Source organism: Bicyclus anynana, chromosome 9, assembly GCF_947172395.1.
Source record: "Bicyclus anynana chromosome 9, ilBicAnyn1.1, whole genome shotgun sequence".
NCBI classification, from domain to species: Eukaryota; Metazoa; Arthropoda; class Insecta; order Lepidoptera; family Nymphalidae; genus Bicyclus; species Bicyclus anynana.
This window is the reverse complement of record NC_069091.1, coordinates 11203403-11229735: the sequence shown is the minus strand read 5'-3', so window position 1 is coordinate 11229735 and position 26333 is coordinate 11203403. Positions and strand designations below refer to the sequence as shown.

The 26333-nt window shown below is 38.1% G+C and overlaps 1 protein-coding gene and 1 long non-coding RNA gene across 2 annotated transcripts; one reads left to right on the top strand and one right to left on the bottom strand.

Moving 5' to 3' along the window:
* The first annotated feature begins 1696 nt into the window (after nt 1-1696).
* On the top strand, nt 1697-26000 carry LOC112043915 (uncharacterized). The gene is made up of 15 exons (XM_024079580.2): nt 1697-2487; nt 8152-8427; nt 8938-9088; nt 11584-11750; nt 14049-14143; nt 15727-15901; nt 16629-16842; nt 17390-17536; nt 17970-18148; nt 20122-20219; nt 20470-20610; nt 21335-21439; nt 23892-24045; nt 24841-24973; nt 25794-26000. Exons 1-15 carry the CDS (start codon nt 2436-2438, stop codon nt 25924-25926), a joined length of 2220 nt encoding a protein of 739 aa, XP_023935348.2. The 5' UTR covers nt 1697-2435; the 3' UTR covers nt 25927-26000.
* LOC112043916 (uncharacterized) lies at nt 5016-7816 on the bottom strand. Its single transcript, XR_002886711.2, has 2 exons — nt 7388-7816; nt 5016-6070 (listed from the first exon to the last, which is right to left on the bottom strand). It is a non-coding gene; the product is annotated as an uncharacterized LOC112043916 (long non-coding RNA).
* Nucleotides 26001-26333: the final 333 nt, after the last annotated feature.

Genomic DNA, 26333 nt, shown 5'->3' with positions numbered 1-26333 from the left:
ATCCCACAGAGTTGATTACTTAACAACTTTCTTCACGAAGAGAGCATTGATTTTATCGACATTTTCGTCACTTCTTGAAGTTGAGGAGGTTGAAGACAGTACCACTCAGAAGACTCTGGTTTCACCTACTTACGGCAGCAACTTCATACGCAGTATTAAGCATTACAATAGTTTCCTCGGCCAGCATAATTTTCCAAAAATTTTCATAGAGCCATCACACTCGACAGACGGTCATCACTTTTTCGCCGAAATGGATAAAGTTACGGACGAACCGATGTACTTACAGCCACAGCCAGAACAGAACTTTGCATACGAGACTAACTTAGAATAGGTGTCCCTAACTTTCTCTATTTCCTTTCACAACCCTCTATTTCCTCTGCAGAGGAAATAGAGAGTATATCAAGGTACTTTATGTAAAAGCATGTGACGCTATAATTAAATAGGTAATATATTCGTACTTTACTATTTATATTATTTTTTGTTGCGTAACAGTTGCTTACAGAAACATCTACGTGGAAGTCCTAATTGCATAATTAAAATATGATTAAGGAAACGGACAGGCAAATCCTCTTCAATACCATGCAAATTACCCGTTTGATGTAGTCAAACATCGACAAGTGACGGATGCTTTTGCAATACCGTAAAACGAAATGCTGGTTATCCTCCCCTGTTATTTACCGCGCATAACTTCAACCCGCATCTTTACATCTACATACATATAATAAATGTCGTTCATCGCATCTGTGTATGTCTAAATAAAAATAAATATACTTTAACAATACACACAACTATCCTATAGCCTGTATACTAAGATAGCTGATTTTATTGTAGGTAATATTTTATACGCGAAAGTTTGTATGGATGTTTGTTACTCTTTAGCGTTGTAGCTACTGAACCCATTTGTCTGAAATTTAAAATGAAGATACCCTGGATCAACACAAAGGCTACATTTCATCCCGGAAAAATCCATGGTTCCCGCGAGATATATGAAAAACTGAATTCCATGCGGACAAAGTCGCCGTCGTCCGCCTTTATAGTATAAATATTAATATACTACATATAAATACTAATATAATATACCAAGATACTGGAAAACGTTCATGTTCCTCACACAAATATTTTCCAGTTGTGGGAATCGAACCCACGGCCGCGGACACAGAAAGTAGAGTCACTGCGCCACGCGCCCGTCTGTTCGCGATAAATTATTTTTCGCATATTTTCTTGCGGTTTTTGAAAATATATTGAGTTCTAGAGGATGGTTAAGGTTAGTTTGTCATGGTATTGTAGGTAATAATCGGTTAAATCCTACTAATATTATAAACGCGAAAGTTTGTGTGGATGTTCGTTACTCTTTAAATCCGCTACTATTGAAGCGATTTGGCTTTTGGAAAATTTAGAATGGAAATTGGTTTTAATCTGGATTGACACTTGGGCTACCTACTTCTTATGCCAGAAAAAATCATGGTTCGCGCGGGATTTGTGAAAAATTCCACGTTGTTTAAAATATGTTTATAAATGTTTGTTGGAAATGTCAGAAAAAGTCAAGCCGCTTAGAAGCTTTCATCTAAAATATCTTTTGAGATATAACAAAAATACATTTATTCCTCTTTTATAGATCTCCACAAAAGTCCACGTTGTTATACCTAGATATATCTATATGTTATAGGAGTAAGGATAGCTTGAAAGCTTACTATACCCATTCTATTTTCTAAAAAAAACGATTTTATCGCGAACGAAGTCGCGGGCGTCCGCTACTAAATAATGTTACGAAAGACATGGCCTAGTAGCTTAGTACCTGGCAGCTGATACTGTAGTACGTATTATCGTCAGGTTTCACTATTATTTGTCGTGGACTCGTCAGTAGTCATTTCATTGTAAATTGTCTGTTAAACCATAATAAACTGCAAGGTCGTGACGCGTAGTGGGGATCGGCACATGACGATTTTACAATTGCACTTAGTAAGTTAGTTTTCAGTTAAGAGCGTATAGGGATCGCTAAGTTACTCGTAACTCAACCGGCGATACAGTTGGCGAAAGTGAAAATGCTTTTCCAATCAAAGAAACTTTGAAGTTATTAGTTTTTATCATATTATAAAATTGTGGGAGTTGATGGAATAAAGACATTTTTGTGATCGGAAATTTATTTTTAAGTTGATTTCGTTTATTTATTCAGTTGTCTTGTGTTACAGCTGCTTTTGTTACGTTCATATTGTCAAGTGTTCTCTACATTTTGTATAGAGAAATGATCTTAAGTTTTACGTTTTTAATCTCGTAAAATAGACAATTATTTTAACTTTTTAATATATTTTAGTAACACGTTAAACACGTTAAATTAAAGAAACAGTGTCGTAAAATGTGTATCTACCGTACTTTTGCGTATAAGTGCTAACTCAATTTATCAAGAGTGGTGACTGATTAGCCGGTGTGTTACAAAAATGATGCCATTTTGCATCGTCGTGCTGTTAACAACGTTATCATTAGCATTATGTAAGTATTGTGTGTAAATAGTTATATACATATTATGTAAAAACTCTTTTATGATATTTCATTGTTTATATACCTACTTTTTGTAAAAGCCCGCGACTTTTTGCGTACCTATAAATTGATATTACGGATAACTTTTTTGTCTTATTTATACTTTATTTGTACACCAAAACATAAGAAGAATAAACAAATAATAAGACAGGAGTAGAATACAAAAGACGGCCTTAGGGTTACGCTACGATTCAACTTCGATTTCGATAAAACAAATCCTATACGTAGGATATCCTATGTCTTTTCAGGCTTAAATCGCTTCAAAATCCGTCTATTAGTTATTGAAATTGACCTCAAGATATACAGACGTATAAATTATATAGTTAGTATTTATATACTAAGGCGTGATATAGAGTTGTGTGCTCTTCTCGGACCAAGGCGCGTTTGGAACCCTCGTAACTTTAATTTTAAGTTTTCGTCTACTATTACCACCATTAGATTAAATTAAATTTTGACATATACCTGACCTTTCAAAAGTGCTTGCAAACTAAGCCTAATTGAAATAAAAGAATTTTGATTTTGATAAGACCTCTGCCTCTGACTCCGGAGCGTGTAGGTTCGAATCCGGTCCGGGACATGCACCTCCAACTTTTCAGATATGTGAATTTTAAGAAATTTAATATCACGTGTCTCTAACGGTGAAGGAAAAACATCGTGAGGAAACCTGCATACCTGAGAATTTTCTTAATTCTCTGCGTATGTGATGTCTGCGAAATCGGCATTGGGCAGCGTGGTGGACTATTGGCCTAACCCATCTCATTCGGAGAGGAGACTCGTGCACAGCAGTGAGCCGAATATGGGTTGATAATGGTTTATACAAAATTGGTTTTTTTTTAGTGTTCTGTTACTATTTTCAATTATTGTGTTCTACTCTTATTATTATGTGTGAGGTTCCTACTATATGTTTGTCTGTTATGTATGTGTTATTAGGTCGTCGTCATCAACCCATATTCGGCTCACTGCTGAGCTCGAGTCTCCTCTCAGAATGAGAGGGGTAAGGCCAACAGTCCACCACGCTGGCCCAATGCTGATTGGCAGACTTCACACACGCAGAGATTTAAGATAATTTTCTGGTATGCAGGTTTCTTCACGATGTTTTCCATCACCGATTGAGACACGGGATATTTAATTTCGTAGATAGGTACAAAACTACATAGGTAGTTAGTTACCTACACCAAGTTATTAATAACACTACAAATTATAAAATTATCATTAATGTGTAAAAAACACAATGTTGTTGATGGGTTGTTTGTTAAACTTAACAATAGCTTCAAACGGAAACACGGAAAATATAGCGGTTATCATCATCACTGAAGGTTTCGCAGTTGGTAATACTTTAGGTACTTATCTGAGACAGTAAGTAACTATACTACAGCCATACTCGATTGTACTGTTTACCAACAAACAAAATATTAGAAACTAGCGGACGCCCGCGACTTCGTCCGCCCTCTTTAATCCAGCCCTTACAGTGGTATCGCTGTTTAAAAGGAGTAACTTCTCCCGTTTTACGAACATTTCCCTTCACTGTTCTGCTGCTATTGATCGTAGCGTGATGAAAGTATACTATAAGCTGCCCAGGAGTATGTAGAATAATTATACCAAGTTTTATTAAAATCCGTAAAGTAGTTTTTGTTTCTATAACGAACATACAGACAGACAGGCGAAAATTTTACTGATTGCATTTTTGGCATCAGTATCGATCTCTATTCACCCCCTGAATGTTATTTTTGAAATATATTTCATGTACAGAAATTACCGCTCTACAGATTTATCAAAATCAAAATCAAAAATCATTTATTTCAAGTAGGCTCAGTTTACAAGCACTTTTGACACGTCAGTTGACTATTTGTAAAGATTCTACCACCGGTTCGGAAGGTAGGTTCTGCTGAGAAGAAACCGGCAAGAAACTCAACAGGAGAAAGAAAGAAACTCTACAACTTTATTATAAGTATATAGATGAAAGTAGAAAACGCATGCCATAACTTATTTATTTAAAATTATAGGTACGAGTACTGATTGTTAAAAAATGTTATAAAAAAAAATATTTTTTATTCTCCTTTTTACATAGTAAATAAATCGCAGGCTTTTTAGTATACTCGTAGAAACGCGTGTGACATGCATACTATGCGTGGAACTAAGGGGTTTTGCAAACGTAGACGCTCTATATTATTGACGCGAGCATTTTCTCATAAAGTGGTTGCAATTCGGCTTTAGAACTCTCCAAATTTTAAGCTTAAAAACGATCTTACCGAAAAATTTTACCAAAAAATAGAACTCAACGAAAAATTTCTCACCGAAAAAGTAATTTGAACGGGAATATTTATTATTACTAATGTCATTACGATATTTCTTAAATTAAAATGTAGATAGGTATTATTATTTTTTTTTCATTAAAGAAATCGGCTCTTAACTAGCACTTTACTTGTTTATTAGAAACACTAGTAGTTCCTGAGATTAACGCGTTCAATCAAACAAACAAACAAACAAACTCTTATAATATTTATTACAAACATTTACAACTTTTGCGCCGATTTTTGCTTAATTAAATGTATGTATAAATAAAGATAATTAAAATCAAGTGATGACCTTGGCGGACAAATTTTTGCGATGTATTGGTTATCGGACACACCATCGTCTGGAAAATGGCTTGGAAGGAAAACCCCACCCTACCACCAAGATACGCTATATTACCTATCTAATATTTTTTTAAGTTTGATTATAGTCATGAATAAATATTTTCTGAGCCCGAAGACAAATCTAGGTACAATAAAAAAATTACACTTTCACATTTATAATATTAGTATAGCAGTGCCGTGCACAACGTTTTTAAGTAGGGTAGGCAGTGTATGTACAAATTATACGTACCTAATGAAAAATTCCCCAATACTGGTTTGTACTGATTCCTCATTATAGGCAGTGCATTTTTGCATGTATAAAGTACACTGCCTATAATGGTATGTAGGTATTTTAATACTCGGTTAAATAAAGGTAATGCCGTGGTCTACGTCTGTAGCGTACCTTAGATGTTACCTTTAACTTTTTGTCTTTTGTTTTATCATTAACAATGAACGAACAATAAAATGCGGGAGAAGTTGGAAACCGTCTCAATGGGTCGGAGGATTCGACATATCCAAGGTTCTAGAAACAAACATGTTGATTTTAGCAAATATAATTTCAAATATATTTAGAGAATAAAAAAAAACAATGAATTAAAAAAATCTTTTTTAAACAGTTTTTTTTAAAGGTAACTACTACTTAATTAATAAATAGTTGAACAATTTGAGTACATATTAAAATAAATTTTTAATTTCACCTAAAATAATACGTCAGTTGAATTACCGACGAAAACCTTCTGGTACTTAGGTTACTATTCGTTTTTAGGCTCATTTTTTACACAAATCGGTGATCCTCCAACTTTTATAGGTCTAAAGCCGTCAGGGCAGCTATCCTTCGGTATCGCAACGTTTGCGTTTACGAGCAGAAACAGGCAGACCAACAGGACAATTCGCACCAACACTTTGTACGGAGAAATCATCTGAAACAATACACAAAAATCATACGCATATGCATAGCAACCCCAAAGTAAGGGTAATAAAGTAGCTGACAAATCACATACCTCATATAACCCATATTCGGCTCACTGTTGAACACGAGTCTCCTATCAGAAAGAGAGGGGTTAGGCCTTTAGTCCACCACGCTGGCCAAATGCGGATTGGCAGACTTCACAGTAGAGAATTCTCAGGTATGCAGATTTCCTCACGATGTTTTTCCTTCACCGATTGAGACACGTGATATTTAATTTTATTAAAATGCACATACCTAACTGACAGTTAGAGGTGCATGCCCCTTGACCAAATTCGAACCTTCGAGTTCCGAATCGCAGGCAGATGTCATATCCACTGGGATATCACGTCTCTCAAATGTACAAATCTCGACAAATCACATAATTATATCGACAAATATAATAGATTTGGGGCACGGCAGTGCCCCCGGCAAGTCGAGAAAAAAAAAGCGGCACGGCTTTTACATTTGTCGAGACAATGCAACCATTTTCGACCCCCTATAACTTCATTGAAGATGAAACCAGAAGCCTGAATTTTGAGCAGCCATTGTATAGACTCGGTATATTTCAAATTTCATTGAACTTGAAATAGTAATGTTTTTGATGGCATTTATGGTATAATGTTTTGATATCGTAGCAATCCTGTACTTCTTAAGAATTGAATATTGATAACAATGTTTTTCGAAGGGTTGCCATGAATTTAAGTTATAATTACTATCCCATAGAGATAATTAAGAGCTATTAAAATCTGCTATCTCCATCTCCCAAAGCCACTACGATCCAAACTCCGTTGCCTATACCGTACATAAGCTAGGCAACCAAGAAATTGTTAACCAATTCACCTACAATGGTCAACTAACTTAACTAACTTAACTTAGCTGCTGTAAGAATGATTGACAAAGGTCTGGTTACTACAGGCTCTTGAAATTGGAACACTGTTTTCCCAACATATTGGTGAAAAATGACTCGTTTGTTTGTTCAGTAGGTAGTTACCGTTAACTTTTAAGGTAAATAGTTACTTGCATAATTATATTTTACATGTAAAATCTACATTACATGGAATGTTATATTATCTATCTTAGATATTTATTTACCTAAGTACAACTACTTACATAAATAGCACGAATATAAACACGTAAATATATAGTCGTGGTTGTGTCTAGATATGGAAGAAAAAATAATCATCACATTTTTACACTTCGCCTTTGTTGGCGGTTGACGGTTCTAAGTAGATAGTCAAACAAAAGTAAATAATAATAATTATAGTTCACATAGGATTTTACCACTTACGATTTTTAGTAGTTGACCAGGTAAACAAAAATATCGTAGGTAGAATTAATAAAAACAACTTAGCTGTTGTAGTATTGACGACACTCTGATATGAACTGCCTGAACTAAACTGGTTCTGCTACATACTCGTGTGTTGTGTTGTATTTTGCGGCGTGCCAATGACCATAAGCTTTGGCATATTATTATGCTTTTGAATTTGACCTTTTACGAATATAAAAATTCGATATATAAGTCAGGCTGGTAATAAGATTATGCCTAATTAGCTCAACGGTTATGCGCCTGGACTCTAACTAGAGGTCATGGGTTCGATCCTGTCCGTTGAACACTTGAACTATGCTCTAAGTTCTCAAGTTCTAAGTTTTAAAATAGTCTTTACGACTATTTTAAAGGGAATATTTAAAAAAAATACACGAAAAAATGCTTTACAATGTGGTCTAAACATCTTCGTTAATAGCGAATCTTAGCGAATTAGTTAACAACGTATAAATAGTCCGTCTGTACCTATGTTTAAACTAAGCAACAGATTTTAATGCAGTTCTCATTAATAGATAGAGTGATTCAAGAGGAAGGTTTATACGTAGTAGTATACTAATTTGTTTTCCAAACAGATGAAGTCGCGGGCGTTTATTAATTTATTTTCTCTAATAAGATTTCATATATGAATATTACTTTCTAATCACAAAATAATATTTATATATCTTTAGAAGTACAGTTCATTTGTTTCTTTTTGATGTTTGCCTTAGGTAACTAACTATTTCCTTTAGATAGCGAATGCAAATGTGTCCCACCCGAGTCGCAGACGTTTGTGCGATGGTCGGGAATGTCCCCCGAGCAGGCTACGCCGGTGTTCGTGTACTCCGCCAGTGGGGACGAGGAGTCCCTGACAGGGGCCTGCCTGACCCAGTGCAGGGACCTCCCCGACTGTGCGGCGGTGGTCGTCGCCTACGGCAAAGGGAGCTGCCAAGGAGTCGCCAGCGTACATTCGACGCACTTCCGTGCTGACAATGACATGGTTTATTTTAATAAAGTTTGTCTAAAACGTGAGTATTTTGGCAACAGTAAAACTTATTTACTTAAACTAATATTATAGAGCCGTGATTTGCCAGTGGATATGACCTCCGCCTCCGATTCCAGAGAGTGTGGGTTCGAATCTGGTCCGACTACACCTCCAGCTTTTCAGTTGTGTGCATTCTAAGAAATTAAATATCACGTGTCACAAACGGTGAAGGAAAAACATCGTATCAGAGAATTTTCTTAAATATCTGCGTGTATGAAGTCTGCAAATCCGCACTGAGCCAGCGTGGAGGACTATTAGCCTTACCCCACTCATTCTGAGAGGAGACTCGAGCTAGCAGTGAGCCGAATATGGGTTGATAATGATGATGAATATTATAAAGATGTAGGATACTCAAAGAATTTGTTAAAAAACCGACAACGGAGTACGCCCCGTAACATAGGTCAGTACCGAGCTTTAGAAACAGTCTTTAGGTAAATAAAGCTTTAGATTTTATCTTAATTATATTATATTTACATTCCATTTTCTTTTCTAGTTCCTGACACCTGCAGTAAGCGATGGTGGTCTCTGGAGAGCACTCTGGGATATTACCTAAACTCTGAAGATGTGCACACGAAACTGCTGCTAAACACGACCGTCCAACAGTGCTACGATGCTGTATTTTCTACCAGTGAGAAACTTTACCGGTACGAGTCCAATTTTTCTATTCTAACTAGCGGACGCCCGCGACTTCGTCCGCGTGAAACTCGATGTAAACTTTCAACTACCTCTACCCTACCCCTACCCTACGCCTACCCTACCCCTACCCTACCCTACCCTACCCCTACCCTACCCCTACCCTACCCCTACCCTACCCCTACCCTACCCCTACCCTACCTGTCTGTCTGAATTTTTATGACGGATACTTTTCTACGATATGATCAATAGGAGAAGAGCAGTGAAGGGAAATGTTGGGAAAACGGGATAAGTTACTCCATTTTTACAGCGATACTAACTGTAGGGCTGGATTAAAGAGCGAGAGGCAGACGAAGTCGCGGGCGTCCGCTAGTCTACAATATTTTTTTATAGCACTAAACACATTTGGACCACTGTTTTTTAGTGCGGTACGCGATCATAAATAATATAATAATTAATATTTTAATAGCGTCATTTGCTCACCTTACTTTGTACGGCTATTAACAGAACAGCTAATAGTCAGATAGGTACTAGATAGAATCACGGACGCTATAATCTTTTTGGTTCTGTTAGAGGCTGTGTAAAAACTAGTCGATACGTTTTGTTTAAATAATTCGATTTTTCTAATATGTATGGAATTTGACACCCATTTAGATCATTATGTAGATAGTAAGATAACTCAGAGTCTGTTAAAACTAGAAAGCTGAAACTTGGTACGGGTATATAATATATTAGTCACATTTAAATCACGACTAAAAATTATGTAAAAAAGAAAATTTGAAAATTAAGTTTGGGGTAGGTACCTTCCCTACAAGTAAAGTGATTTTTAAAGATTTCTCGTCATCATTCTCGCTTAAGTGTGTCTATCGGCACAGTACTTTGCTATCGGTACTTTTGCAATAAAAAGTTTTAAAGTGCTAATTTTAATCTACGGAATTCTACTCTGCCCGTTGCCCGACATGCAATTGGCTCCTTTTTTATAAGCTACACTTCAATAACAGGAAAACCATATCTATTTTACTGAAGTTTTCCAGTTGTAACGGTGTAATTATTTTTTTTATACTTTGAATGTCGTGTCACTGTTCATTAAATTAATTGTCCACTTTAATCAAAGTATCTACCTACACATTTAATAGCTGAAACTAAAAAATAAATGTCAGCTCAAGGAAATAATTACGTAAATGAAAAAGATAGACAATAGACATACTCATCAAAATCGGTTCAGTGGCTTAGCCGTGAAAAGGGTAACGGACAGACTTAATTTATTATATTAGTATGAACATTTATTCAAATACGTACGGTTTCCACATAGAATGTTTAGATTGCTTGTTTTTATTGCAAATTTATATTTTATTGCATTCCGAATGGCATTGGCGCGACCTAAAATCAACAACCTCGTAGATTCTGACCAGAAAAATAAATAAAACCGGCTAAAAGCGAATCGGACTCGCGCACAAATGGTTTCGTACCATTATCTAACGGCAAAAACATCACGTTTGTTTTTTGGGAGCCCTATAAATATTGGTTTTATTATGTTTTTTGTAGGTATTTCTTGTTGTTGTTGACAAAAGAAAAACATTATCTGTGAAAATTTCAACTGTGTCACACAGCCACTGTATCACGCTTCATGAAATACGGTCGGATGGACGGATAGCGGAATCTTAGTGCGTGGGTCTCATTTTGCGGCGTAAGGTACCCTAAAATAAAATCCATGTTGCAGCAGAAACTAAACCATTGTGTTTTGAATTCATAAACATTTAATTCATAGGTATCTATTTGTACCATGGTATCGGTATTGTGGTAGAAACAGAGAGATTGAGACAAATTTCAGACTCGCTCTCTTGATTTTTAAGAACATCGTTACAGAATATCACCACATTCAAAGAAATCGTACTCCTTCCAAGTTACGAAAGTACTCTTACCATTTAAGTCGTCGTCATTTAATATCAGCAGACCAATGATGCATACCACGACACATCTAAAGATAAATGAGACAAACATCGCTCTCTTCTCACTTTTATCCTATCGCAACGAAAGAGAGAGCGATATTTCCGCCGCTTTTGGTTAACATCGTGGTCTGCAGATTTATAAAGTGCCAATTCTTTGTATTGAAACCAGCGTACCCGGGGGCTTGGCCTAAACAAACACATATAATATGAAGAGTTTATCAGTGTAATAATACATATCACACTGATAAACTCTTCACGTAATTGGCTGTTTAATATTAAGTGAAAAAAGAAATATGTTACCCTTACTTAGGGTTCAATATATGTATTCCTTTTGTCACAGAACAAAATACAATGTCAGTAAACAAAACAAGACTGCTAGTACATGCGCAGAAACGCTTGCGAAGTTCCGCACACACGGGTGTAAGCGAGCCACGCCCCTTTTTTCGCCAATACTTCTATTGCTAGAAGCGTTAGCTTTTAGCGCTGTCTTTAGGAGAGTTCGTAGTCAACGTTTAAACTTTTCGATTAATCATAAACAATGTTTCCATGGATTTCAGATCAGCACAGTGGATAGACCCGAGGAGTCCTTTAGACACATTTGCTCTCTCAGACACTGCTGTCGGGAACTGTATCCTGAATACTGAGAGCAAGTTCACAGAGCCCGAGTCGTACCGCGTGTCGAACTATTACACGTTCTACATTGAGAACCAGTGTGGCCATGACTGTGAGTATAAGGTATTAGTGTCTCTACTATTATTTTATAGTCATCTATACTATTCTATACTTATAATAAATCTGTAGAGAGGTCAATTCATTATAGGATTTACAAAACGGAGGTCCTGGGTTCGATCCCCGGCTGGGCAGATTGAGATTTTCTTAATTGGTCCAGGTCTGGCTGGTGGGAGGCTTCGGCCGTGGCTAGTTACCACCCTACCGTACCGTACGTACCGCCAAGCGATTTAGCGTTCCGGTACGATGCCGTGTAGAAACCAAAAGGGGTGTGGATTATCATTCTCCTCCCAACAAGTTAGCCCGCTTCCATCTCAGACTGCATCATCACTTACCATCAGGTGAGATTGTAGTCAAGGGCTAACTTGTAAAGAATAAAAAGAAAAAAAAAATTTCCAAAATAGCTTTCAGGAGGTGATTAGCGATCGATAGGTACGGATGCCAAAAATCAAATCAGTAAAAATTTTTGTCGGTCTGTCTGTACGTTCGTTATAGAAACAAAAACTACTCGACGGATTTTAACGAAACTTAGTACAATTATTCTTCATACTCCTGGGCAGGTTATAGTATACTTTTCATCACGCTACGATCAATAGTCTGTTACCTTTTTACGGCTAAACGGCTGAACCGATCAAGATTAATTTTAGTATAGTGGTAAATACCTTGGAGCCAAAAAATAGGGAACTTTTTCACCCTAAAATAAAAATAGAACAGGGTGAAATAGGGGTTGAAAGTTTGTATGAAAAGTTTTTTATTTTTGAATATTTGTTCTTATATCAAATCACAAGTAATGTTTGACAAAATTACTTGTGATTTGATAAAAATTTTAATAAAAAAAATTCAACCGACTTCCAACTCAAAAATTAACCTAAACTAAAAAGCAAAAAATAACATCTTACCTATGTGCTACCTACTGATCAGTTTTAAGGCGGTGCCAATCCAGTGATGTTTTAATTCAAGCCGTTTAAATTACACAATTTCTGTGGTTCTTTCAGAAACGGCTTTAATTAAAACATGACACTGGATTGGCACCGCCTTCAAACTGATCAGTAGGTAGCACATAGGTAAGATGTTATTTTTTGCTTTTTAGTTTAGGTTAATTTTTGAGTTGGAAGTCGGTTGAATTTTTTTTATTAAAATTTTTATTTTTTAATTTTTAGTGTTAGCACACCTAACTGAGTGTAAACAAAAATTAATGAGTAGTTAGTTGAAACGTTATTTTCTTATGATAAGTATCTAAGTCCAACAATCCCAATTTTAAAAATACTACCTTAACTCATACACAAAATTTCACTCCCACTTTATCCACACGTAATATGAATATTCAGAAAAACGTGAAAGGTGACTGTCCTCCGTCTTCATCACCAGACCCCCTATGCAGTCACAATCCATATGGGTGGAAAGTTCTCATCAATATAAAATTTATCAAGTCCAAACACAAGGTAGCTACTGTGAATCGTCGAGGAGTTCCCTTAACTCTCCTTCATCTTCATAGCCAGACCTCTAATACAGTCACAACCTATCCAGGTGGAAAGTTCTCATCAATACAAAATTATCAAGTCAAAACACAAGGTAGCTACTGTGAACCGTCGAAGAGTTCCCTTAACTATCCTTCGTCTTCATCACCAGACCCCTAATACAGTCACAACCCATCTAGGTGGAAAGTTCTCATCAATACAAATTTACCAAGTCCAAACACAAGGTAGCTACTGTGAACCGTCGAGGAGTTCTCTTCACTGTCCTTCGTCTTCATCATCAGACCCTTAATACAGTCACAACCATCTAGGTGGAAAGTTCTCATCAATACAAATAAATCAAGCCCAAACAAAAGGTACCTGCTGTAAATCGTTGACGAGTTCCATCGTCTGTGTATCGGCTCCATCATCAAACCAACTCCAGGCCTTCATAAAATTGTAGTGGTTTAAAATACCTTATGGAAACACTAACAAACGCACTAGCCGTCTCTACGATTTTCGAAAGTTCCTCTCGATTTCTCCAGGATGCCATCATCAGATCCTGACATGAAAAAAATGGGACCACCCTGGAATGAAACCCTTCAAAACAAAAAAAGAATTTTCAAAATCGGTCCACAAATGACGGAATTATCGCTGGACATACATAAAAAAAAAAAAAAAAAAAACATACATACAGCCGAACGTAGAACCTCCTCCTTTTTGGAAGTCGGTTAATAAAAGTTGGCTTTGTTTGAAGCCGCAAACGACTAGGAATTGTTTATAAAACACGTTATACCTATATGCTTTTATAATGTACATGAGATTTTTTTATGTTTCAGACTCCAAAAAGATTGACAGATGTTCATACGAAGAATACTACAATCAAACTGTTAAACACGTTGATTTGACTATTCGCAATTACACCAAAACTGAAGTAAGTAACATGTTACATTAATTAATAGATAATAATTAACTGTATATAGTCTACTCTACTATGGCCTCCATGGCGCAGTGGTATACGCAGTGGATTTACAAATCTGAGGTCCTGGGTTCGATCCCCGGCTGGGCCGATTGAGCTTTTCTTAATTGGTTCAGGTCTGGCTGGTGTGAGGCTTCGGCCTTGGCTAGTTACGGTACGCTTTCCGGTACTATGTCGTGTAGAAACCGATCTTCACTTAGCATCAGGAAAAATTGTAGTCAAGGACTAACTTGTAAAGAATACTAATCATCAAAAAAATTTTTACAGTTTTTTTTAATATTTACCAAAAATTCAAACCACAAAAAGAAAAGAAAATTATTCATAAAATACCTAGTTTTTTAAAAATAGACTATTAATACTTGCAGTGAAATGAAAAATTTAACCAATTTAAATGGTGTGCTGGCGATTCGGTAACACATAAATGTATTGTTGTATTGTAAATATTTCTAAAAACATCAGAAGTAAATGTCACATTTTCTTTGTTCATAAACAAGGCCTCTGAAACCTTGCGTCGACGTAAAATGTTTACTTATTCCGTCGTCCTGTATGCTTCTTAAACATGAACAATTGACTCGCTGAATCGAGCTGTGTCAAAGACTTTTAAAACACTCGGTTTAACTTATTGGTCCAATTTTGAAGATAAATATGCTTGTAAAATAAAAAATAATGCTTATAAAATGAAATAAATGAAAATAATGCTTCGTTTACTATAATATTATTTATTATTTTTGTTTCGGGTACTTGATGATGATGAGCGAATGATCGATGATGATTCGCTCAGATGATCCGTTTCATTTTATGGATCCAACAGACGTTGACGGTTTTACATAATTTGTTTAACTTGCCCTGTTACTGTTAGATGTACCTATACCTAATGTGTCTGTTAAATCTTAGAAGCTAAATCCCCCTCCAGACATTTTGGTCTCAGACTCAATGCGACTTCGGTTGCAATGCTATCGAGCTTGTCTGTTAATGGAGTCTGAAGGTGGCCTTAACTACCTTCACTAAACAAGATAAACCCATGAACTATAGTAACATGTGTTCATTTGTCTAGGCTTATTCTTTGGTGCAACAAGTTAGAGCATCTGTTGCAATGCTTATTTTAATATTTTAAGAAAGTTTAAATAACACTTTTTTATATTAATGAAACACGGCTAAAATTCACCTGACACAATGTCGGAGTATGCCTGAATAGTTTCAGTTTCGATCCCATATTCTTGCAACTCGGCATAATCCAAACTATTTATATGACACTCACGATATTTTAGATTTTAAACTATCGTGAGTGTTAATTGATTATGAAACACTGCTAAAACTGACGTGATATTAGGTCGCGTGATATTAGGAGCAGCAGCGCGTCGCGCAGCCGCTTCGCAGTTTGGATCGTGCCGCGATGCAAGAACCAGCTCATGACTAAGGGCCCCGTATGGGTTCGAAACTAGTCGGGCATACTCTGACCTAATATCACGTGAGTTTAAGCGGTGTTTCATAATCAATTAACACTCACGATAGTTTAAATTCTAAAACATTTTTTTCAGTGTAAATCTGCATGCGAGGCCGAGAATCGGTTCGTGTGTCGGGGGTTTACTTGGACAGCGACGCCATCGCGCGGACTCTGTGACTTGCACAGCGAAGATCTGGTCACTGCTGGCTCTTGGCTGCTGCGTAGAGTGACCGGCGCCACGTACTACCGCCGAGTTATATGTCTTAACAGTAAGTTGGATGTATAATATATACTAGATATGCAGCATTAATATATCTCGAGACGAGGGGAGAATAGTGACAGAGTCAACTTCATTGCTAATGGTCCACAATATATATTTTTCGCAATACTTAAGCATAGATGATACACCCGTACTTCACTGGCTCACTTCATCACCACCGTCATATCTCCGCATCCATGTCACACACAGTAGAGGACACAGCTATGTAGTTGTTCTACATCATTGGTTCCCAAAGTGGTCCAAGTGGACCCCTAGGGGGATTCAGAAGACTCGGCGGGGGTCTACGTTGATTTGACATAAAAATGGGGGTCCACGAAAATATATCTGGTTTCATACTGAATGGGGAGTTTTCAAATAAAATAATGGGGAATTGATTGGTTCCTTGTGCTGTGACTAGATATCAAAAATTAAAGTTGGCTGAAATGACTTTTTTCCTGGACAGTTTTACTTTTTGTCATACTTACAGCACAATCAATTAATTAATTAACTAAGCAGATAATCAATTCACACTATTTATTTTTAAACTGTTATTTTGTGGTGTTGATTCAGCTAATCATTTAACATTTTGGTCGAGTTTTGGATTGAAATTTAAATTTAGCAGGGGATCCACCAGAACCAGTTAAATTAGAAAGTGGTCTATGAGAAAAAAAGTTTGGGAACCTCTGGTCTACATGCTTGTATTCCGTGCTACAACTAATTGATATGGTACTTCGCAGTAAGCGTAGAGTGCGAGGGCTCGCACCTGGTGGTGACGTACAAGCCGCGCGGCGCCTTCCGTGGTCGAGTGTACGTGCCCGCGCGCGGCGAGCGCTGCAGTGCGCGCGCGCTCACGCCCACATCGCCCGTGCGCCTCGCGCTGCCCATGTACGGCGACTGCGACGTCAACTTTGCCTACGCGATCACCAAGGGACCGAATGGAAATGTTAACAGGTGAAGTAGTTTAAACGTTTTTAACACGTTCTCAATAAAGTCATCATCATCATAATTATCAGCCGATGGACGTTCTCTGCTGGACATAGGCTCTTGCATGGACCTCCAAACATAACAGTCTCGAGCCGCCAGCATCCAGCGGATTCCTGCAATCCGCTTGATGTCCTCGGTCCACCTATTGGGGGGTCGACCAACACTGCGCTTTCCGGTGCGGGGTCTCCATTCCAGCACCTTGGGACCCCAACGTCCATCGGCTCTTCAAACTATGTGGTCTGCCCATTGCCACTTCAGCTTCGCGACTCGCTGAGCTATGTCAGTGACTTTGGTTCGCCTGCGCAAGCATAGCTCGCTCCATCAGTACCTCTTACATATTATTTTGTTTTTCTACTTATCTTATATATTTAAACTCTAGTCGAAAATCGCCTTATTTTCCACTGCTGGTGGTCATAGCTCTTCTTTACATGTGACCAGAATCAAATATTAAACATACTAGCAGTTGCTTCAAATGCGACTTATACCTAAATATATAACCTAATTTTGTACACAGAACAATGGCGTACGTGATGCTCATGATCCAGAACAACCCTATCATCCAGACGGCTGGGGACCGCTGGGTGCGGGTGGGTTGTTCGCCAGGTGCCGGCGCCAGGGGATATGCTCGGGTGGACGCAAGCGTCGCGGTGCAGGACTCTAAGTACCTACCTTATATTACTTTTTATTTACATATAATATCATTTTCTTTGTTTATTTATTTATTCAAGTCATTTTATACTAAAAAATGTTCAAGTTCAAGTTTATACTAAAAAAAACTGAAATAACCTGAAAATAGCGGCGCCTTCTTCACCATCGCGCGTGATTAGTCATAGTCATCACTCAGCGTAACAAATTCTTTGATCTTTTAGCTGTCCAATAGTATTATTATGTAGATAACAGATATGTTTCTGCAAACCAAATAGTATATCTCGATTTTGATATCATCCAAATGGTGTCTTAAATCCCACTATGGAATGTGGCATTAACTGGCAACTTTTTAAGAAGTATCATCGTAAAAAAAAAGATTGATAATGATGATAAGTCTGGGGGAAATAGATAATAAGAGAGTGATAATAGTAGTTGTTTGTCCCCAGTCGGCCGTCTCTAGCGAGCGAGCCGTCAGTGGCGGCGGGCGGGCAAGGCGCCAGCGCGGTGTTCGACAGCAACACGGCTCCGCTGACCATGTACGTGGTGCGCGCGCACGGGGACGCGGGCGGCGCGGCGACCGTGTCGCTCGGCGAGCTGCTGGAACTGCGCATTGAAACAACTGAAGGTAGGTAATAAATATTTGTTTAAGGGTTGATTAAACATGTCTTAACCTCCTAGTGTACGTAAACTCTGTGGAGCCTTTCAGACACGTTAGGTGGGGCAAGCAGAATTGAAGACGATGCATTCTAGTATCCCACAAATCCCATCAGCTTTGATGCAGGGACGCCCACTGCAGAACGCAGGCCTTTTGTAGGGACTTCCAAACGTCACGGTCTTAAGCCGCCTGGATTCAGCGGCTCACTGTGACTCGCTTGATGTCCATACAACTGGTAGGGGGTCAACCGACACGGCGCTTACCGGTGCGTGGTCGCTATTCCAACACCTCCTCTATGTCCATCGGCTTTTCGAATTATGTGCCCCACCGATTGGCTCTTCATCTCCTGGACTTGTAAAACTATGACTATGACTTTGGTTCTTCATTCTGCGTATCGTCTTATTTCTGATTCTATCACGCAGAGAAAACTCTGAGCTTATCTATACTAATATTATAAAGAGGTAAAGTTTGTAAGTTTGTAAGTTTGTAACAATTCTTTGAAATGGGGTAATCTTCGGAACTACTGGTCCGATTTTAAAAATTCTTTCACCAGTAGATTGCTACGTTATCGGGGAGTGCTATAGGCTATATTTTATATTTCTATCATATTTAACTACTGAGTTATCGCGGGTTTTCTCTTACAGGTCGGACTGAAAAACTTACTTATTCGCATGCGCTGCCTCAACCATTGCGTATAACTGAAATAAATGTATGGAGGCTTTTTGAACCTTTAAAAGTTCTACAAAAAAGTCCGCGACACCATATATCTATCTTTTATATTTTAGCATATATAGTACTTTTAGTACTTTAATAAATTATTTAAATTTTAAACTAAGGTTTACGTCATTTTCTACACAACTAAACTTAAATCCTTATCAAAATAAATTATTTAATAATCACAAGGATATTATAGAGATAAGATTTGCCCTTTACAGTATGTTAATTAGTTATATACTTTCGGAGATAATACAAAATTTCTGAAAGTCGCAGAAATGCCGCTATATGACGCCCCGCGGTTTCAATTACGTGGTTTCCGTTCCCGTGTGAATATGAGGACCAAACATAGCCTATGACACTCGCAAATAATTTAGCTTTCTATTGGTAAAAGAATTTTCCAAATCGGTCCAGTAGATCCAGAGATTACCCCCGACAACCACACAAACTATACCTCTTTATAGTATTAGCATAGAAGTCGCTTGGGAAATTATATACTTTTGGTCATTGCAACACGCACAAAAGGCTGGACCAATTTTGCTGAGGGTAGGGATAGGATAGGGGTAGGGAAGGGGTAGGATAGAGGTAGGGTAGGGGTAATTCAGGGAAAGTGTAGGGTAGGGTACGGATAAGGTAGGGGTAGTGTAGGGTAGGGGCAAGGTAGAGGTAGGGGAAGGATATGAAACGTATAGGGTAGGGGAGGAGTAGGATAGGGGTAGGGTAGGGTAAGTAAGGGTAGAGGTAGGGTACGGGTAGGGTAGGGTTAGGGTAGGAGTAAGGTAGGGGTAGGGTAGGGGTAGATTAGGGGTAGGGTAGGATAGGGTATGGATAGGTTACGGGTAGGGTTAGGGTAGGGGTAAGGTGGGGGGAGGGTAGGGTTAGCGTTAGCGGTAGGGTAGGAGTAAGGTAGGGGTAGAGTAGGGTAGGGTTGGGTAGGGTTACGAGCAGGGTAAGGTAGAGGTAGATAAGTTTACATCAATTTTTACGCGGACGAAGTCGCGGGCGTCCGCTATCTAAGTATAAAACCTTAGTTTAGGTTAGCGATGAAGTCTCGGAAACATAATCCAATAGACCATGTTTCGACAAAAGAACCCCAACCTATTAAATATGTAGTAGAGTACTCTACTGTTAACCGTTGTTGAGTGACCAATGAACTACTAAATTTAATATAAACGGATTTTATATAAAAGCTTTTTTAAATATTATTTTAATTTTTTCTCTTATTGCAGAAGACTCTGAAATAGAAGCGTACCACATGGTGGCGTCCTCTAGAATGGGCGACAGTTCAGTCCTGCTACTGGACAGCAGAGGTTGTCCTACTGGTCAGGTACATTTGCAAATCGCAATAAGGTTTGGCTAACTACTACTATTATAAATGTAGTAGAAAATAGATGTACAGCAGCGAAAATTCTCTTTTTTCTAAAGCTAATTTTCAAGTATCTAAATAAATTTGCTTTTCCTATTTATATAGTTATGTATGTAACTTTGTGTATGTGTATATATTGGGTTGCAAAAAATCGTTAAAAATAGCACTCTTTATGAATATTAGATGATCTCTTATACCAATTTGTCCGCAGGTGGACTTTCCGCCGTTCACGAGATCTCGTCTGGGCGGCACGCAGCGTCTGTCGGCGAAGTTCAAAGCGTTTCGCTTCCCAACCTCTCATGTGATTCGGTTCGCTGTCATGGTCCGCTTCTGCGAGGAGAAATGTCTACCGGTAACTGTCGAAAGCGAATCTGGTTCTGTGTTCCTAGTGGGAGTTTTCAATATTTTCATACTGTTACCATCACGTTGACGTAAACTCATATTTATATGGAATTGAAACAGTTGTGCAGTAGTGCCACTAGATGTCGCTGTTTCAATTCCTTAGAAATTCGCGTTTACGTTACGTGACAGTAACAGTATCAAACTGCCACTATGCGGTGTCTCCTATATCACTGTACCTATTAGTTTATTCTGTAACATAATCGGGTAACTTACAATTGTATGGCTACGGGAGTTAAGGTACTTTTTAGTTAAGATGTTGTCTGTGTATTTTGCTAGCATCGCACTTTAAAAATCATAATGAGGATCTCGCAATGGCATTTGTCTATATTCCTTAACTAAGGTTTTCTACTTAACACTAGAAAGGCCTTCTGTTGTTCTACTTTATAAAAACTCTTTCATACTTTAATTTTATTGACATTATCTTTTGAATGCCAAGCAGGTCTAGGATACGGGCCACGACATCTCGTGAAGACAAAATGACTTATTGTCGACCAATACCAAACCGTTGCGATTGGACAAAACATAGAGCGATACTTCTGGTTCAGCCGCAATTAGTTGACTATGTATTTTTCTCTATCAGAAATATGTCGTGGCGCTACTGGCTAGCAAGCCTACCTTAACAATAGTGTTATGTAACTGATGGTATTGTTACTTGCTTTTTTTTGTCTTTACAGATCGTTTGCGGAAATATGGACCAGTTAAGAAATGCTAGAAATGTAAATGACACGTATTCGTACGATGTACCGAACGCTAAAATCACGGAGACTGTCAACTATGATGTGAGTAATCAACTATCTACTTATTTACCATCACAGCTGCTATAGTAGGGGAGCCGAAGAGGGGATTTTTGCGGTTACTCGAGCGCGGCAGATGAACATAAGGGAGTATACCTTGCACGTTGTTGATTACCTTCACCAAGTATGAGCCCTTAATATTGGTGGGTACATTTGAACAACCAAAAAATAACTTACTTCAGTAATACTCAACCAGCACGTCAAGATAAGGTAGGCGAGTTGATAGCTAAAACATGTGCATTTCGAAAATCTGACGTTTTGAGCCTATCGTAAAGAAATGGGAGGGTTCTAAAGTTACAAAATAAAACCCCTATTACCCTTTAGTGTTGATTGAATTTAAAGTATACAAGACCGGACTGAATCCTGGGAGATTTTAGATTCAATCTTGTTGCAGTTTGCACATAGTCGAACTAATTTCTTTAGAAGATGGGGGAGTCATATTGAGAAAACGTCAAAAATATACTAATTTCCGTGTTAATTCTAGTGAATTAATGAAAAAATAATGATTTGGAGGTTGTAGGTCCGAATCCGGCCCGAAGCATGCTCCTTTAACTTTTCAAATATGTGCATTTTTAACCGACTTCCAAAAAGGAGGAGGTTCTACGTTCGGCTGTATGTATGTTTTTTTTTTTTTTTTTTTTTTTTTATGTATGTCCAGCGATAATTCCGTCAATTATGGACCGATTTTGAAAATTCTTTTTTTGTTTTGAAGGGTTTACTTCCAGGGTGGTCCCATTTTTTTCATGTCAGGATCTGATGATGGTATCCTGGAGAAATTGAGGGGAACTTTCGAAAGTTGTAGAGACGACTAGCGCGTTTGTTAGTGTTTCCATAAGGTATTTTAAACCACTACAACTTTATGAAGGTTTGGAGTTGGTCTGATGATGGAGCCGAAACACAGACTATGGAACTCGTCAACGATTTACAGCAGTCACCTTTTGTTTGGGCTTGATTAATTTGTATTGATGAGTACTTTCCACCTATATGGGTTGTGACTGTATTAAGGGTCTGGTGATGAAGACGAGGGACAGTGAAGAGAACTCCTCGACGGTTCACAGTAGCTACCTCGTGTTCGGACTTGATAAATTTGTATTGATGAGAACTTTCCACCTAGATGGACTGTGAATGTATTAAGGGTCTGGTGATGAAGACGAGGGACAGTGAAGAGAACTCCTCGACGGTTCACAGTAGCTACCTTGTGTTTGGACTTGATAAATTTGTGTTGATGAGAACTTTCCACCTAGATGGATTGTGACTGTATTAAGGGTCTGATGATGAAGACGAGGGACAGTGAAGAGAACTCCTAGACGGTTCACAGTAGCTATCTTGTGTTTGGACTTAATAAATTTGTGTTGATGAGAACTTTCCACCTAGATGGATTGTGACTGTATTAAGGGTCTGATGATGAAGACGAGGAATAGTGAAGAGAACTCCTCGATGGCTCCCAGTATCTACCTTGTGTTTGGACTTGACAATTTTGTATTGATAAGAACTTTCCACTTAGATAGGTTGTGACTGTACACACGCAGTAGGTATGCTAACACTAAAAATAAAAAAATAAAAATTTTAATAAAAAAAATTCAACCGACTTCCAAGTCAAAAAATAACTTTAACTAAAAAGCAAAAAATAACATCCTACCTATGTGCTACCTTCTGATCAGTTTGAAGGCGGTGCCAAGCCAGTGTCGTGTTTTAATTAAGCTGTTTCAGAAAAAACCACAGAAATTTTGTAGTTAAAACGTGTTTAATTAAAACATCACTGGCTTGGCACCGCCTTCAAACTGATCAGAAGGTAGCACATCGGTAGGATGTTATTTTTTGCTTTTTAGTTAAAGTTATTTTTTGACTTGGAAGTCGGTTGAATTTTTTTTATTAAAATTTTTTAAGCAATTAAATATATAAGTTCTTCAAACGGTGAAGGAAAAACGTATTGAGGAAACTTGCATACCTGAAAATTTTCTTAATTCTCTTTGTTTGTGAAGTCTGTAAATAATGGGACAGCTGGGTGGATAAGTAGCCTAACACCTCTCATTCTGAAATAATGAAATGTCACACACTGCACAGAGTTTGCATTCTATACTCTAGACTCAAGTACTAATAGCAGTTGTCTACACTGGTCTCTGTATATTTATGGATTATTGGAGTGGACAAGTCATTTCTGTTGCCTTATTATATAGATTTGTACGTATGTACCTGACCATTTATTGGAACCATTGGAACTGGATAGGGCATGTCAAACGCCGGTCATCTGCTGTCCTTCCTTCGGCACAAGAGGCCTTCTAGGTAAGGCCAAAGCCAAGTTGAGGCAAAGTTGAAAGTTGAGCATCACGCTCAAGCGAGAAGTCCACGATAGATTTGTCTGGAAAAATTTGTTTCGTACCGCCAGGTGTTGAATGACTTAAAGAAGAAGAAGACCTAACCATTTACTTTGTAACAGGTGGCCTGGGCACCTCAAGTGGTGGCGCAAGGTGGTAGAGCGGATTGCTCAGGTGGCGAAGGCCGAGTGCCCCTCGAGCTGGAGATGGTAGTGGGTTCACGAGACATTCTCTCCGCAGACACGCTCGTGCGGGCCGACCATCGCTCAGCGCTGCGTAAGTTTGTTCATAATTTTATTTAATGTTAGCTTTTTGAAGTGACAACTTCTTACGGGGGGAGGGGGGTCTTATGGTAAACTGCCTGCTGACGTAACACGTTACAGCTGACGTCTATGTTTTTACTGTCACATTTTGACAGTAGAGGATTCTAAATGAAATTTTATAATTAAATAGATTCAATAATTAAAGCTATCTTCTGTCGAGCGTCCCAAAATTCCCGAGAGAGAGAGAAAGAATATTCGCCACATCTTTTTTAAATATGACCAATATTAACACTTCCCCCCTAACTAGTCGGAAAAACTGTATTAGGAGTGGGTACGATAATAGGTCAGCTGATGGTGAACGAACCTTGACCTCTCACTGATGTCCGGTTCCTTTTACATTCGAGCTATGTATGCTTTCAAAACTATATTTGACAGACGAAACAGATGCAGCCCACGTACGGATAACATCAGAAAACGGGAAAAACAATGATTGTCTTTTAAATGTTCTAAACTTACACATATAAATGTATTTCTTAAAAGTTCGTCATCATTAACAACCGATGGACATTCACTGCTGGACATAGGCCACTTGCATGGACTTCCAAACAAATCGATCTCGCCAGCATCCAGCGGCTCTCTGCAACCTGCTTGATGTCCTCAGTCCACCTAGTACCTCCTAGTAGGGGGTCGACCAAGCTTTCCTGTGCGGGGTTGCCATTTCAGCACCTTGGGACCCCAACGTCCATCGGCTCTTCGATGTATGTTCTTACTAGTTATGTATCAGAAATATTTTCTCTTTCTCTTGCAGCTGAGGAGGCCCCTACCCATGCGAATGACAGTGCCATGGTGTGCATCCATGAGCTTCTCCTGGTGGCGCTGGTGCTCATATGGCTTGCAGTGCAGATACTGCTGCTGCTTGGTTGCTGCGTACTGGTCAAGAGGTCTCTTTTTACTTTACTAACCGCGTAGTTCCTGATCCCGTGAAAATACGGATATAAAATATATCTTATGACACTTACAAAAAACGTGGCTTTCTATCGGTGAAAAAATTTTCAAAATCTGTTTAGTATTCCCCCCCTACATCTTCACAAACTTTAACTGTTTAATATTAGTAAAGATTCTGTTTACTGAATAGATGCAGCATTCAAATTCAAAATTCATTTATTCCAAGCTTAGATTACAAGCACTTTTGAAACGTCAAGTTATGTCTGTACCTCAAAGAGCATTTTAACAATCAGTCACACATTAACATATTCTGATTTGATCTTTACCGTATCAAATATATCATTGTTAGCCCGCCAATCTGCATTGGAACAGCGTGGTGGTAATAAGCTCCAAGTTCCCAACAGTATGAATGGAAAACAGGAATACTCAGACCAATTATTGTATAGGACCTGCCTCTCTAGACGTTACTTTTCTGTCAAAGTATATAATCATCGATCTAATGCGATTATAAAAACTGTCTCTATAGTATCGATGTTAAATAGTTGTAATTGTGTTCGTCGGTTAAAGAGCTCCGTAAAAATACCTTTTTGTGTAGTTGAATTGTGTAAAAAACGATCAAAAACTTCTAGTTTAGTATAAGATATATACCAAATCACGAACAAAATTGTCTGTCATTTTCTGAAGAACGACTGTGATATTATACTGAACGAAGTGACTATGAGTACGATACAGGTCCTTCTATAATTGGTCTGAGCAGGAATACGAAACCGAAAGAGATCCTCTAGTAATAAATGATAACGCCCTCTATCGTTTCAGATATCGAAACTTGGCCGAAATGAACATGCACAAGGACTATCAGTCGTTCGACAACGTCGGCTTCGACACGGTGTCCACTCACCGGCGCGTGCACTGGCCGGACCAAAACATTGACATCATTCACGCTAACTGACCAAAGTGTTCAATTTCATTTTATTTATTTATTTAAGTAATTTAGATAATTTTAATTAAAGTCTTTTTACTTTCGGAAGAAGGTTTGGAAATTTATGTAAGGTGTGTTGACAAGAAAATGTAAAAACATTACAGAAAAACCTCACTAATACGGTACTATTAAAAGGGTTACCTGAAGGTGTCGATTATTGGAATGGATTATCTATACCTACTTATAATAAATCTGTAGAGAGGTCAATTCTATACATGAAATATTTCCAAATTTCCAAAAAAACTATCAGAGGGGTGATTAGTGATTAAGACTGATGCCAAAAATGCAATCAGTAAAATTTTTGTCTGTCTGTCTGTACGTATGCTCGTAATAGAAACAAAAATTACTCGAAGGATTTTAACGAAACTTGGTACAAT

Bases quoted from the DNA above. Each gene is read 5' to 3' on its own strand.
- LOC112043915 (XM_024079580.2), top strand. From the start codon at position 2,436: ATGATGCCATTTTGCATCGTCGTGCTGTTAACAACGTTATCATTAGCA. The intron at 2,488-8,151 runs GTAAGTATTGTG...TATTTCCTTTAG, and splicing joins AACGTTATCATTAGCATTAT to ATAGCGAATGCAAATGTGTC. The intron at 8,428-8,937 runs GTGAGTATTTTG...TTTCTTTTCTAG, and splicing joins TAATAAAGTTTGTCTAAAAC to TTCCTGACACCTGCAGTAAG.